The 16,129-nt window shown below is 42.5% G+C and overlaps 1 protein-coding gene across 1 annotated transcript in view; it reads right to left on the bottom strand.

Annotated features, from left to right (window-relative positions):
• Positions 1-16,129, bottom strand: part of LOC120980026 (mucin-6-like) — a 55,325-nt gene that overhangs the window by 8,273 nt on the left and 30,923 nt on the right. Inside the window, exons 14-24 of the mRNA XM_040408891.1 lie at positions 15,932-16,036; positions 14,965-15,037; positions 11,859-11,996; positions 9,938-10,102; positions 9,400-9,494; positions 7,556-7,685; positions 5,205-5,454; positions 2,262-2,314; positions 2,075-2,181; positions 723-874; positions 407-548 (exon numbers count right to left, since the gene is read on the bottom strand). Of these exons, the coding sequence (XP_040264825.1) occupies positions 407-548; positions 723-874; positions 2,075-2,181; positions 2,262-2,314; positions 5,205-5,454; positions 7,556-7,685; positions 9,400-9,494; positions 9,938-10,102; positions 11,859-11,996; positions 14,965-15,037; positions 15,932-16,036 (1,410 nt within the window). The remainder of the gene's footprint in view (positions 1-406; positions 549-722; positions 875-2,074; positions 2,182-2,261; positions 2,315-5,204; positions 5,455-7,555; positions 7,686-9,399; positions 9,495-9,937; positions 10,103-11,858; positions 11,997-14,964; positions 15,038-15,931; positions 16,037-16,129) is intronic.

Here is a 16,129-nt window from a genome sequence, read left to right as displayed (position 1 = left end):
CTTAAGGGAGTTTTATAAGACTTTTATTCTGATGGCTTATCCTGTAGATAGGTCATCAGTATCTGATAGGTGGGGGTCCAGCACTCGGATCCCCCATGATCAGCTGTTTGCGCAGTAGACTGTTAGCGCTGTACATTGTATAGCATCTGTGCTTGGTATCGCAGCTCAGCCCCGTTCACGTCAGTGGGGCTGAGCTGCAACTAGGCCATGTGACCGATGAACATGATGTCAAAGAGCCTAGGCTAAGCTGTGAGCGCCAGAGCCTTCTCAAACAACTGATCGGTGGGGGGCCCCAGGTGTCAGACACCCACCAATCAGTATCAGCCATGTATAAGTATGTACTGTGTGATAAAACTATTGTAGAATTTAGTGGATATCATATGAAGGAGCAGTATAGGGATCTTACAGTGACTAAGGTGTATTCACAGTTCCCATCAAACAAGTATTGTTGTCCGTCGAATGTTTTGATGTGACTCTCCCCAAACATCATACAGGTGGAGGAACAGTTCGGAGTCTCCTCACAATGCCATTGTCCTCCGCTGCAGGTGCTGTAGAAAAAGAGGTAAATCGTTAAATGTAAATTATTGCGCGAGAAGAGAAAGCTGAACGATTCATTATACCATGAATAATCGCTATTGACTTAAAACTAGGCACAACCCTTTATTGACCTGTGATCTTCCATTGACCTGATATTGGATTATCATTCCTGTTGCCTTTCTTACCAGCTTTGACAATCTCCAAACATGGACTCTCCACTTCTGTAAATGATGCCACCATATTCACAGGAACAATCGCTCTCTTCTACACAGCTGCCATCAAGATCCTCATACGTCCCAGCAGGGCAAACACAACCAGCCTCACACTTAGTGGGTACCTATAAATGCAAGCAGATAATTAAAAACAATATCTATCTAATTATCTATCTATCTATTTCTCTCATATCTATTTCCTGCCTATCTATCTATCTATCTATCTATCTATCTATCTATCTGTCTGTCTGTCTGTCTGTCTGTCTGTCTGTCTATCTATCTTATAGATCAGTCCTTGGCCTCCTCAAAAAGTAGGGGCATCCTTTAGCAGTCTGTGTCCCTAGATTGAAATCTTGAAATCTAGCTGGAGTCGATATCAGTCAATGTTTACCCCACTCCCACCATTCTACTCCACTCCCCAGCGGTGAGGGCTGATAAGAAAAACCAAGTGTGCATAAATTTATGCACACAGGTCTTCAAAAAGTCACAAAATAAATGACCCACAGTATATATTTTTTCAAATCCCAATTGGGCTGTCCGATGGTAGAGATAGCTCTTCAATGTTTTGTAAATGAAATGCAGTTAAACTTCCTAATACACTTGAATTTATAAAAATGATTTCAGTCCCTGTCATGTGGTCCCAGATGTTTTGAGCTCCTGCTGTAAGTTGTGAAGCCCGCACCCTGCTCCATTACAGCTGATTTCGGAGACAAAGAAAGGGGTTGGCCCTAAAGTGCTTTTCCAACCTCATGTCAATTTTTAACACCCCTCTCCTTGCAGGACTTGTTGGGTGAAGCATACTTACCTGCTTCCCAATGATCAGTTCTGACTCCTAGAGTCCACCAATGCTCTCTTTTGGGCTTCCAATGCCGCATTTGAACACCGATATGTACAGGGCCATGTGCGTCGATGCAGCCAATGACTTTTCTCAGCGGTGACATGTTCCCCAAGCCGCATCTGACCAGTACCAAATGTTTGTGTTCACTGAAGGTCTGGAGAAGACAGTGGTGGACCCCAGGAACTAGAATCAAGCTTCGGGGAGCAAGTAGGTAAGCTTTACCTGTAGGGTGGGGGTTGGGGTTTGAAAACTGATATGGGGCTAGCCAACCCGTTAATCGTGCCGTCTATACATAAAAAAATGAAAGTATAGTTTCAGAATTTGATTATTTAACTAATTTATTTTGTAAAATAAGAGTTTTTTCTGGTGTCAGACAACCCCTTTAAAGGTGGTTACTCAGTAGGAGCTCTATACTTTATATTTTTTGGTAAAGGCTTCTCTCTTTTCTGTCTTTAGAGCAAATACATAGAACTGAGATAACACATACGCAGCGGATACCAGTAGCCAGAAGCTGACATGTTGGGGCACAAGCTGCTCCGAATTTATCAGACAGGGACCCACAGGTCTTCATTACTTTAGGAGCCATGCAAGTTTCTTAAAAAAAAAGAGGAATGGTGAGTGGAAGACCTGCAATGACCCATGATAACAAACACTGCAATGAGAAGCCTCAATACCTAAAAAATCCATTGGTTTTCCTATGCAGCTGAGTCTTCCACTGACGCAATAACTGCAAAATAAGCAGACACAAAAATTAACTAAGTTTACACCAACTGTATGTGCAGCACATGTTACCATAACATATCATGTAATGTTCTAAATTAAATTGAGCAGGAACATAGGTGACATAGGGAGAAACATATGCATAAAGATAGAGTGGTTGTCCATTTTGGCCGATCCCTACCAGATCCCATTATAGTCTATGGTGTCTCGGAGGCAACGGTAGTATCCAGCAATGCCAGATCCAGTGAACTCGGTCAGACTGTTCTCTGCCGATACAGCCTTTGGAATCAGGTTACTGAAGGTGTGGACATAGTCTAATGCAGTAACATGCAGAGTCCTCTAGAGTGAGATATTTTCTTTTTATCTCCCCTCCATCATGGATCATAGAGGAAGGTTTTTGTACAGGGGATGTCCCTCTACTAACTCAAAATGAATAGGAATTTGAAATCACCTTTAAAGATAATCTCTCACTTATTTTCAGTGTATGTAACAAATAGAAATGCATTCTAGTTCAGGTTACCATGATCACAACCATATCTGTCTTAGGGATATCGCTGGTTCCAATCGGCAGTAAATGATGTTTGTTTGATATGCTAAGGAGCCTTCCAAGTTCGCGTTGGGGCATGTTTGCAGAAGCCAAAGCCTACTTCTTGCAAGTGCCCAAGCCCCCTTTCATGAAGAGCCCAAGCCCACCTCTACTCAAGTTTCCAGTGCTGCCCCATGTCCACCCCCTCCTCTGCGAAGTAATGATCTGCACAAAACGAAACTGTTTTGCACATGCGTGAGATTTTTGTTGAGACACATGATGACCAGGCGCCGGAGTTTTGTGCAAATCGTGACATCGCAAAGGAGGGGGTGGACATGAATGCACAAAGGGCGGCTCTGGGTACTTGAGTAGAGGTGGGCTTGGGCACTTCATGGAGGCGGGCTTGGGCTTTTCATGGAGGCCGGCTTCAGCTCCTGCAACCGTTAATCACACCCTGCCGGAACCTTGGAAGGCTAATTGGTATATCAAACAAACTTCATTTTCTAAAAACTGAACTAGAATAGATTACTATTTGTTACATACACTGTGTGATATATGCACTACATCTAACGTGTGGATTTCTTTCATATTCTTTCTCAAGCCTTATCCTGGTTGACTTAATCTGTCGGCATCATTTCCTGCAGCTGTGTGGCTGACAAGAATAAAAAGGAGATTCGGGGCTCTGCACAAGAAAAAAATCTCTCTGACCACATGAAGAATGAAATACGAATGGGGTTTCTTTAAAGCTGCAATATTAAAGGGGTTGTCCAACAAATATGAAAATCTCCTGAGTGCCCCTAAATGTGATCAAATAATAAAAAAATGTATACTCAGTTAAAGGGGTATTCCCATCTCACACAATGGGGGCATATTGCTAGGATATGCCCACATTGTCTGATAGGTGCTGGTCCCTCCGCTGGGACCCGCACCTACAACGAGAACGAAGCGAATGGGAATGGGAGCGAAGCGAAGTGAATGGGAGCGAACCGCGCATGCGCGACCCATGCTCCCACTCATTTCTATGGGGCAGACAGCAATAGCCGAGCCAGCGCTCTGCAATTTTGGGCGGCCCCATAGAAATGAAAGGAGGGCAGCTGCGCATGCGCAGTGCGCCCTCCGTTTATTTCCCCGCTCCGTTCTCATTGTAGGTGCGGGTCTTAGCGGTGGGACCCGCACCTATCAGACAATGGGGGCATATCCTAGCAATATGCCCCCATTGTCTGAGATGGGAAAACCCCTTTAATACCTCTCCATTTCCAGTGCAGTGATGCAGCATGTGACTACTGCAGCCCATCACTGACCTCAGTGGTATACAACATGAGACTGCCGAGGCTTGTGATTGGCTGCAGCGGTCATGTACCAGATACAGTACCTCTGCATCATCCCTATAGCCTGTAAACACTGGAGTAGCAAGGGCCATTAAGTGATGAGTATCCAAAATTTTACTATTTTTGGACATTTAGGGGCACTCGGGAGATTTTGAAATATGACCAGCAATCGCTTTAACACTTTTTTTCAGCCCACCAAGATATCATAGACCATAAAAGTGATTTTTCCACGCCCTAATGCCTTGATACAGTCAGAATTCGGTCAGTGATTTCCATCAGTGATTCTAGGTGTGACTTTAAACATAGAACTGGTGCAGGTCATTCCCTGAGACCTTATCTCTGCGGAGGCTCCACAATCACTGATGGAAATCACTGACCAAACACTGACTGAATTAGGGTTCATGCACACAACCGTTGGTGTTTTGCAGTCCGCAAATTGCAGATCCTCAAAACATGGATACCGCCCATGTTCCTTCCACATTTTGTGGAACAGAATGGCTGGCCCCTAATAGAGCAGTCCTATCCTTGTCCGTTATGTGGACAATATTAGGACGTATTCAATTTTTTTGTGGAGCAAACATACAGACACGGAATGCACAGAGTCATTTCCGATTTTTTTTTATGGCCCCATTGAAGTGAATGGTTTAGCATATGGGCCACAAAAAAAACGGTACGGACAAAAAATACATTTGTGTGCATGAGCCCTACTGCATAAGGAATTTCAGTCCACAAACAACAGATGTGAAAAACATGAATACCTTCCATGTACATTCCACATTGTTCTCACTCCCAGCCAAAGAACATCTAGAATCAGACATTGCAGCTGGCACATGGATGGCCTAACACTGCAGCCAGGGATGCATGCTGTAGATTGCAATGCAACGGGTGAAATTGCTGCAAAATTAACAGCGGAAATGATCTACCGTATATGGACCAGGTCTAAATGTACTGGTTGACAACAGTCATTTATTTCAGTGTTGCAATTGATAGTAGTCATGTTTACCATCCACATTCAGACTTTTCATCATGAAATCACCCCTTACCATGTGAGACCATTGAAGGTGGTTTGCTGGTTGGGCATTACGATAGTGTTTGCATCCAAGTAGCAGGGACATTGTGATTTTGGAACACACTGCCGTTTGCTATTCAGGTACAGTCCCAGAGGACAGTTACAGCCGTCAATTGGGATGTCAATGGGGTAGCACTCCAGCTCCATATTAGAAAGAGAGAGACAGGTCCGACCACAGGGGGTAGACTCATAGCTGAAGGTCTGGTTATCACTGCAGTTAATAGCTGGAGAGGGAAATACAACATTCATTTTAGAGATATTAAAACTGTTGTTAAACAATGTAAGTCTACATATCTACCAGGGCTTCTGCTGTAGTGTAGAATATGTGCTAGATGGCGATGTTGTACCATACTGTGCACCATGTATGTTACCACCCAATAGAAAAGTCTAAAATAGAAGTTGTACCAATCACTGGACTTATACTGGTGTAGACTGTCAATGCTGGTGATAGGTTGTAGCACTTGTTAAGGGTACAACCACGCGATCAGGTTTCTGCATGCAGTTTTGAAAGCCAAAATTGGAGTGAATTAAAAAAAATAGGAGGCGTTGTATCTGTCCTTTATACGTACTCTCCTTTTATGATCCACTCCTGATTTTTGGCTTCCTAAACTGCATCCAGAAGCCTGACCGTGTGTCTGTCTCCGAACAAGGTTCTAAACATGCCCTTGTTAGAATCGTGGGTTTCACCATCTTTGCATAATATAACTTTCATATCAGTGCATCCTATATGTGAATTACACCGCTGGAGTCATTGGAGCTGAAGCAGCCCAGTCACAGCCATAGATCTTATCACACCCATTGCTCCTTAAATGGCACCCCCCATTAGATAGTACTGTCATCAGGCACCCAGGGGGTTGTCAGTCAAGGAGGAATGGGCTTCATAAGAGCTATGACTCCATGACTAGGAGATAGTGAGATCCACAATTTTAAGGGCATGTTTAGAGCCCTGTTATTTTGTACGGCCACACTGTCAGGTTTCCTGATGCCGTTTTGGAGGCCAAAATCAGGAGTTGATCATAAAAGTAGTAAACATATAAAGTATAGATATGACTTCTCCTCTTTTTTGAATCCACTCCTGGTTTTGGCTTCCAAAATTGCATCAGGAATCCTGACCGTGTGGCTGTACATATAAGCTTATGGCATTGGATGAATCACAGCAGTTATGGTCATTTTTTTCAATTGTTTATTAAAAATTGTCAGTACTTTTTGTGATAAAGGATTAACGCTTTGCCTAACTTTGAGCTTCTTACGTTCACGTTGAGCTGTTATCTGCCTATATATCCCTCATTTTAGAACTACTAACAGCTCATAGACACCAACAGCTCAGTAAAAAAAGAATTGACCTGTGATGAGTGTTTATGAGGTCAGGAGATCAGAGATAAGGAGGCCTCAGCAGAGCTGACAGAAGGGAAACAGTACACAGAGAGCTTGGCAATAGAGAATCTCCAAGGCTGAACAGATAAAGGGCCTGCAGATTTTTAACACAGTCCTACTGATAAAATGATATTTAACTCAAAATGAGTACAAGAAAATGGCTGAATGGTATCCATAGACTTTAATGAGAGAATCATACCTGCTCCCCGGTGCTCTGTTGTGAAGCATGGTTTCATTTGTGATGGCCATGGTATGGACAGGGCCATGTGCATGAATACAGACAATCTTTGGCCTATGGAGTAATGTGTCCCCAACTGGCATGTAACTCAGCAGGGCTGTGACTCTTTGGGACAGATCACCGTTGAGGACGGTCATTGACCGCAGTTGTGCACATGACCCCATCCATGACCCATATATATTGAGGGTAGCACCACTTTTAGACTGAGCAACGCCCATCTGCCTGGTGCTTCTGAGCAGAGTATAAATGTAGCTGGTTCCTACACTGCCCTGAAAATGTAGGCTTAGGTAAGTCCAAGATAGTCGGTATATTAGTGTTAGGTACCCGTCTGCAGAAGCCACCTTGACGCCTGGTAGATGGGCCCGACACACGTTTGATCAAAAATGTGCGCTAAGAGCTTCTATTTTTCCATTTATAGTAGGTATAATACCACTTTAATTTAGAATGATCCCCATTTCTCAGCTCTATTATTTGTATGTGTAAGGTTGTGCAGCCATTTATTTATCACCCATCCATAACCCAGACAGAAGTAAACTGGCCAGACAATAGAAGATTGCCGAGTGGAGCCAGGGTGCAAGGAATGGACCAGCGGGGAGCAGGTGAGTATAATTTTTTCATTAGGTACCAATACGTTTGGTTAAAAAGGGCCATAATCCTGGAAAATCCCTCCAATGCCCTGACTACCTTAGTATAATGAGGCTTTATCTACTCACTGCAATTGGTGAAGGTCCTCCAGTCGTTTAGGAGGATTCCTTTGGCAGCACAGGCCCGGGCATAAGATCCCAGAGAAGAGCAAATGAAGTTAACCGTTTCTTGGTAATTGCAAGCTTCGTAGACACATGCCTAAAACACAGAATATCAGGTGTAAAGATTTAAAGAGAACTTGTCAGCATGAAAATGCTACTCAGTCTACCAGCAGCATGTTATAGACTAAAAAGAGCTGAGCAGATTGATATATGTTTTGTAGGAAATGATTCAGTGTAATGTGTAACTTATGGACTCAAATGCATTTTCTTTCTGTGCCTTAGGAGTCCAGTGGGTGGTCCCACGCCATGATTTTCCAGTCTTTCATTGTTCACCATGCATACAGAGATAACTGACAATCGCTTAATAGGTTTGTCTACTGGATGCCTCAGTATAGAAAGAACAGGGATTGCGGTCAATAAGTTAAAATTTATACTGACTATTTTCCCAAAAACTATATATGAATCTGCTTAGCTCCTCCTGCTCTATAATTTGGTGCCTGCAGATTGCATTGCATTTTTAAAGGTTTCCTTTAATCACAGTTACATTGTGATTTCCCATCCTTTCATGTGAAGGTTGAGACTATGTTCACATGGGCATAATCTGCCAATAATTCAGCAGGAGGGGGAGGCGATTTCCACTTCGTAAGCCACCTACTGATTTTTCTACTGTCGATTTTCCATGTGAACCTACCCTAAAAAAGGTCCTGTCATCTCTCCTGACAGGTATGCTTTATTAACTACTGGCGTTCCCCTTGTAATAACAATTTTGGGGTGGCTTTTCATAGAACTGTATGCTGTACAGCTCATCCGTTATTCCTTCTAAAAGTTTAGGAAAGAGGTGCTGGCAGATCCAGCTGGCAGCAGCGATTGGATAGTGTCAGACTGTAGGGACACCTACCCAACTAGTGACACCCAACTTGACTGGAGGTGTGAATAGTCTCTGATAGCTGCAGTTACATGATATGTGACACAGGGGGCGTTATCACAAATATTTTATTGAACTAGCATGAAGACGAGAACCAAATCGACAAGGCTTAGACACCGCATGTAAGAGAACCAAACCAAACCTAAGCCAGCTAGATAACGAGTTTTAAATTGGCCTTCTGATTAAGGCTACTTTCACACTAGAGCTTTTGATGGATCCGGCAGGGTTCAGCAAAAACGCTTCCGTTACTGATAATACAACCATCTGCATCTGTTATGAACGGATCCGGTTGTATTATCTTTAATATACCCAAAACGGATCCGTCATGAACTCCATTGAAAGTCAATAGGGGTGGATCCGTTTTCTGTTGTGTCAGATTGTGTCAGAGAAAACGGCTCCGTCCCCATTTACTTGCATTGTGGGTCATGACGGATCCGTCTTGCTCCGCATCCCAGGATGGAAAGCAAACTACACCATGTTGCGGTTTGCTCTCCGGTATGAGAACGGAACGGAATGCATTTTGGAGCATTCTGTTCAGATACGTTTTATCCCCATTGACAATCAATGGGGACAAAACGGAAACGTTTATTTCCGGTATTGAGACCCTATGACGGATCTCAATACCGGAAAATATTCACAGTAGTGTGAAAGTAGCCTAAGCCTATAATGATACTCATCAATAATTATCAGTAATGTTCTTATTAGTATTGGCAGAAATAAGCCATTTTGCATTAGATTCATCTCTTAGACTTGGAATATTTTATGTAAACTCATTCCATATGATATCAGAGTTCAGTAAAAAATCATCTTCATAACTCAGACAATGATAACTTGTGTATCATTCTGTATATAATCTTCACAGTCCAATACAAAGCAGGACCCTTACCTTGTAGTAAGGGTCTGGATCCACCATGGAATGGCATGTTTGAAATGGAGTTCCGTGGCTGACCAGAACAGAGCAATGTGACTGTGCATATAGTTCTGATTTAAAAAAAAAAGAGAGAACACATTAGTTACATGTGACAACACCCTAAATACATACAGTCATTTTTTTTTAACTCATTGGTTTTCAGGACTGTCAGCACAGGAGAGAGGAGATCCCTAGTCTGCTGATTTATGAGATCTGGTGCAGGCAGCAGTATCCTGGACACACAGGTCTCACATCCAGCATGTGTTGTTGAGAGAGGCATACCAAAATAAGAAAGGTCTGAAATGTGAAGGTTGTGAACTGCATATTACTGTGTCTGAAAATGAATGAAGGACTGAAAAATGCAGCCTGAAACTTAGCATTTCTAAATATATCTCCTGTAGAATTTGCCAAGTTTACCAACAGTTTACACTGCTTAGCAATGTCTATCTATTTAGTAGCAAAGCCATTCATACGGAATATCTGACATTGGGATTCAGATCTACTTGGTACTTACCATTAGATATACTCATGGAGCAAGGGTTAACATCCATATTCTCAGCTGGTTTACAGTTTGTAGCTGCCCGCCAGGAGTCTACGAACACTGTCACTGTTCCCTCTACGATCCCAGAACTGGAAAGGAAGTCATCCTTAGTTTCAGCATTGAAGTTTCCACACAGACCTATTTTTTTGAAGAAAAAAAAAAAAAGGAAAAACAATATGGTATTAACCTTACTGCATAAAAATTGTGAGCATACTTTGCATATTCAACAGAAAATGCACAAAATAGGCAAAAATATTCCAGCATGTCCTCTATTAATTTCTTCCTTAATTTTTATCCTATTTTGTCTCATATTACAATTAATACTGAGAAATGCAGAAAGATGTCCTATGAACTCAGCAATGCCTCCTCCTCCTCACTATGCAGTCTGGTTGTGGGACGGATCCATCTTGCTCCGCACCACATCGCTTGCAGCGTTATACTGCCCGCTATGGGGACGCAACCGAACGGAATGCATTGTGGTGAACTCTGTTTCGTTCAGTTCAGTTTTGTCCCCTTTGACAATTAGTGAGGACAAAACGGAAGCGTTTTCTTCCGCTATTGAGATCCTATGACGGATCTCAATAGCGGAATTGAAAACGCAGATGTGAAAGTAGCCTAAACTGTATTCTGGTAAATTGAAGCTGTGAAGATGAAGCTATGCATAGGGGACAGAATCTTACCACTAGGACTTCCACCGGTCACAAGAATGCCCCTACCCACACCAAAATGACTCCTAGGACTCATATTTTTTCTCTCATAAACAAAAAAAACACAGAAAAAAATATAACTCCAAAAGGACCAGAGAGAGAGAGAGAGAGAGAGATGCATAATTCTTCTCTGACTGAGACATGCAAGCCATTTCTCCTTCCAAAAGGACAAGAGTTGTGAATGTCCCAGTATTATGCTTTTCTGAGTGAGACGTGCAAGCCAGTTCTCCTTCCAAAACGACAAGAGTACTGAGGGGGGTCATTATTAAGATCAGCGTTTTAGACACTGGTCTTAATTACTTCTATATCTGGTGGTGGACCCGTCAGTTGTAAAGAGGCGCAGTCCAGTGCCAGTCTAAATGTAAGCCAGTTTCCTAGCTGGCTTACATTTAGACCAGTTTCTACGCCTAAAACAGGATGATGAATGAGACGGGCCTACCAGCCCTTTCCCTCCCACTTTTTTAGATCTGGCGTGAGCGGGGAAAAGTTTGTTGCGCCGCAATCTGCACCAGAAATACACCTAATATAGGCATATTTATGGATAATAAATCACCCTCTGAGTGCCTTAAGAGAAAATTGTCCTGGTTATCTGACTGCTCTTGGGGAACACTCTTTCTCATTAGGGAGACCACCTAGTATGCATGAGGAAGATCTATGCAAATTAGCTTATCTTATCTTTCTCTTTCTTTCAGTTCTACTTATACAAATACAACACAAATATTCAGCCCGCAAGGCATACAGTTCTAATTGATATTAGTTTTTATTATCATATTATATTAAGTATGCAGTTCTAATATACTTGTAACGGTTTGTGTTGGAGGTTGAAGTCTGAGGCCGTGAAGCTATGTTCCATGTACTACTAGATGGTGGCACCACTTTTGTATAGAGTCTAGATTCTGAATCTGAATCTGTGGTATGTATATCCCGAGGCATACCTACCATGTCTTATTCTGTGATCATGCTTAGAAATATTAAGAAACACTTCTATATGGGCAAGAGAGCAACTTACAAAAGACATTTTGCTTGGTGTGGATTTTCATTTATTCTGAGAACTGCCAAATGTCTAATACATTCTCTTTTAGGACATAGGCCGGAAAGTATATCATTGTGGCCTGATATTCAACAGTAAGCCAATAAAGAAAACATGTAAATTCTGAGAGGGTTCCAAATAGGACCCACATTCTTACCTTTGGTGTTTCCAAAGTAATCTCTTTTCAACTTAATGTAGGCACTGAAGACAGGGACTCTCTGCACCATAATCTCAAGGCCAAATGTTGTGAAGAGGAGGATGTTTGTGGAGGACACTCTTATCACTATAATATCATCTATAAGAAAAAGAAAAAGATAATTAGGAACCAAGTTTGATCAATTCATTGTGAAGATGACTTGAGCCCAGACTTCATTAATTGTATAGTACTGATATTAAATTATGCAATAAGCTATTTGATTACTATGTAGTGGTATTTACTGGTACTTTTATGGGCACTGTATAGAATATTATCTTGCGGCGTATGTTGGTGGTGACTTGAAAAAACTGTGGTTCCGGACCTTTTGATGGCGCTGCCAGGACTCTGATCAAGAAAACTTCAGGATCGAAGTATAGGATAGTGAAGGATCTTTATTTAATTGTTGTCTACGCATTTCTGGGGCAGGATTACCCCCTTCGTCAGGAATATTCCTGAAGTTTTCTTGATCAAAGTCCTGGCAGCGCCATCAAAAGGTCCGGAACCACAGTTTTTTCAAGCCATTTACCTTGCCTGCTGACTGCCCCAGAGCACACGCAGAGGACCGCGGCTGCAGCCTAAGGACAACCGCCTGCTGGTCGGGATACAAAAATAATCAGCTAGGCGATCTACAGTTGTTGTGACTCCTCACAGCAGCACACGGTAAGCAGAATTTTACCTTTTAACCAGAATAAGGTGACTTTTAATGCACATGTGGCTCTCTATTATCCCAATTTTATCTCTACACACACGTATGTTGGTGGTGGCTCTGTATGTGGTGGGGAGGCAACAGAAGGTACTACAGCACTCCATATCTTAACTCATCGCGTTATCTTGAGACAAAAGCCATTGAAAAGCAATTGAAGGTGTTTGCTTAGATTAGATAACACAACTCAGAAATCTCTACTACATCCATCCGAGTGTTAACTCTACTACATCCATCCGTACATAAGACACTCTCAACATAAGGCCAGCCCCAGGGGCGGATTGTCATAGACATTAAAGGGCAACTTCCAGGTGGGCCGATGCCCAGGGGAACAGTTAAAGCCCCCATCTCTGCTGGTGGCTGGGTATTTAAGAAGCTATCAGTAGTAATAAACGATGTGAGAATCAGGTACTCGTGTACCCAGCCAGCGACATGCCCTCCTGAATTCAACTATGTCCCGCATCTCACCTCCTAAGCCCCCTGTTCCATACTGGAAGAGGAGGAGAGAAAATAGGTGCTATTGATGGCTAACTTAGAGGGCCACTTTTGTGGCAATATATTGTGTGGTATGTGGTATTTTACACTATGGTATTGCTGACCCCCTTACTTTTGTTGACCCTCTTTCTGTCAATTTAGACCCTCCTACAATATGGGTCCACTTTGAGGTATTTATTTTCCAGAGCCACTTTAGGTTGCCAATCAGCCCTGTGATTAATTTACATGGACACATGTTTTGATTGCACTGAAAAGTAACTGTTAACACAGGAAGATATTTAAGCAGATTTTCAGGAAGGAAACGTTACTTCCTGACAATCTGCTGATCGCTAGCGGAGGAGACTGGTGCATTTACATGCAACGATCTCCTCCAGCACTTCCAGAGTATGGGGAGGAGCGATCACTAATACCATTGCTCTTCCCCATGCTGTCTCGTTGTTTCCCGGCAGCAGATCGTGTTTACATGGCACAATCTGCTGTCGGGAAACAAAGATTTTTTTTGTGCTGCACAAACGATTCAATTACGGTGCATTTACATCTCCAGATCATCACTAAGGAGTGTTACTATGAATACTCGTTAGCGATGATCTGTTCAATTCTCAGCCCGTGTATAGGGCCCCTTAGATAACATTGCACTTATCTCTATGTGCAGGGTCGGAGTGGCCATAAACCCTACAGGGAAATTTCCAGGTGGGCTAATGCCTAGGTGACCGCCCAAGGCCTCCCAACAGCTGCGTGCCAGGTGCATAGCAATCTGATGCCCTCAGCATTAATTAATGCTAGGAGCATCTGGTACTTATGCACCTGGCTGGCAGAAGCACATGCCCTTCTGTATTCAACTTGTATTGCTGTCCTCAAGACATAGGTGGCAGTATTTTGTGCTGCTCTGTTTATTTGGTTCTCCTGGGGAGGTATTTTGCGCTGCACTACAGAATTGCAGGCCCAGCCTACTTATGGTTGTCCTGCCTACTTATATGTGACCTGCCTTCTGTCAATTTGTACCTGCCTCCAACATGGGTCCACTTTTAAAAATTTTCCAAGGCCAATTTAAGTTCCCATTCCTCCCCGGAACAATATTCATGCAAGGTACAAATATATAATTCTACAGGCCCATTCATAGATTACATTGAATATGAAAATGAAGACATAGGAAAAGACAGTATGCAGCCCACATGGTTCTGTTCTCTAAGATATCAGACATCAAATTATTTGATCCGAATGAGGGCCAACCAAAACACCTTCCTGAGGGTGGAAGAATGGAAAAAAAATCCCATTTTATGGTCCGTCCACATGGGTCAGAATTGCTGTGGATTTCCTGTCTGAATTTGTGGATTGAAGATCCGCAGTAGAACAAATCTCATCCCCATACTGTGGAAATGTTCCACACAGAAGTTAACCCGTAGGGCAGATTTTTTAATAATTTGATGACGATTTTCCCCTTTAAATCAAATGTTTGTCTTGCTGATATTGCTTTGGGTTACGCATTGATCCACAGAAAATCAGAAATAAAATAAAAAACAGTATACTCACCTTCCTAGTCTTCTGCTGGTTCACATTTGCGTTGTGTATTCTGCCACTCTGATCCACTCACTGTATCCAGCATATATGCCGGACAAAAAATACTGCAGCATTTTTTTAGACAGCAGAAAGCCGGCATATATCCTGGAAAGTGGCCGGATCCCGGCACGATGGTATATGGCTATGCAGGATACAGTGAACTCCAGCAGTCTGTTCCTCCACTGGAATAGACTGCCAGAGTTCACATCGCATATGTCTGATCCTCGAAGAGAAAGACTCAAGTTACTGCATGAACCGATTCAGTCAAGTTTACATTTTTGGCGGCTATACAGTCAGGAAATTTACGCTCACCTGTAACATATGGCAGTTCCTTTATCTGTCCATTGACTGTGATTTGTTCCTGCTTTGATAGCATTATTACTCCCTATAGTATTAGAAAATATAATTTTTAGATGTTGTTACTGCAGGAAACATATTAATCTCTGGAGCATATGGTTTATGTTTAATAAATCTATTCATTTAGTTCAGTTTTTTGGGGAAGCAATGGACAGCTGACAATACATTTAAAGGGGTTGTCCAGGTTCAGAGCTGAACACGGACATAGCCCCTCTGTTCCCTGTGACGTCACCGGCACTAATGGGTGGCCTTTAGTGCTGCCCTAGCCGTTTTACAGGCTATTGCAGCGCTAAAGCCATCGTCACCAGGCTCACTGCTAGGTGGGAGCCTCCGCCTAGCAGAGACCTAGTACATCACCAGATCTTCACAAAAAGCCCTTGCCCTGCACAATTCATGTCAGAGGGGGAAGATAGGGATATGTCCGGGTTCAGAGTCGATCATACACTTTTTTCTACTTTAAAATGGCTTATTTACATATGTCCACCTTTTGGCCCATGGAAAATGAAATACAAAACTGATCCAGCATCGCCGGACTAGACAGAGGAACACTGCTGGCACCATTTTTCTATCAGTAGTATCTAGCTAAAGCAAAAAGAAACTATTTGGATGATATAGGAGAACACACCCTGACAAATTTCTGATGGGCGTTCTGCGTGCTTGTAATTCAGTCATAAAAGTCAAAGTATCAAATTGTATCATCATAGAAAACAAATATTGACAGACTGCTGCCCTGTTTGCTTGTTAATCAGGTGAAAGTAATGCTGGTGAGGTCACCTAAACAGATGTGCTGCCTAGAAGCATAGTTCTCTATGGGGCATATAGAGGAGATGATTGCTGCATGTAAATGCAGCTCTCACCTCCTCTAATGAGCAGGCAATTATTGGGAACAAGCTGTATTATTTTCATTACAAAAAAAACTCACACTTGAAGATGTGTAGATAACATTGGTGAAACAAGTTTCTGAAGAGCTCACTCCGCACTTCTCAAATGTTCCCATCACACTTCCTCCATCAGGAAAGTTAGAACTCTGTATAATGATAATAAAATAAAACACACACAATAAAGAATTAGTATACCATTTAGTAACCTTCTAGAAGTGGCTACTAAGCATAAGCGAATT

The sequence above is a fragment of the Bufo bufo genome, chromosome 10, assembly GCF_905171765.1.
Source record: "Bufo bufo chromosome 10, aBufBuf1.1, whole genome shotgun sequence".
NCBI classification, from domain to species: domain Eukaryota; kingdom Metazoa; phylum Chordata; class Amphibia; order Anura; family Bufonidae; genus Bufo; species Bufo bufo.
Note: the sequence above shows the minus strand (reverse complement) of the source record. Positions and strands in the feature narration are given on the sequence as shown.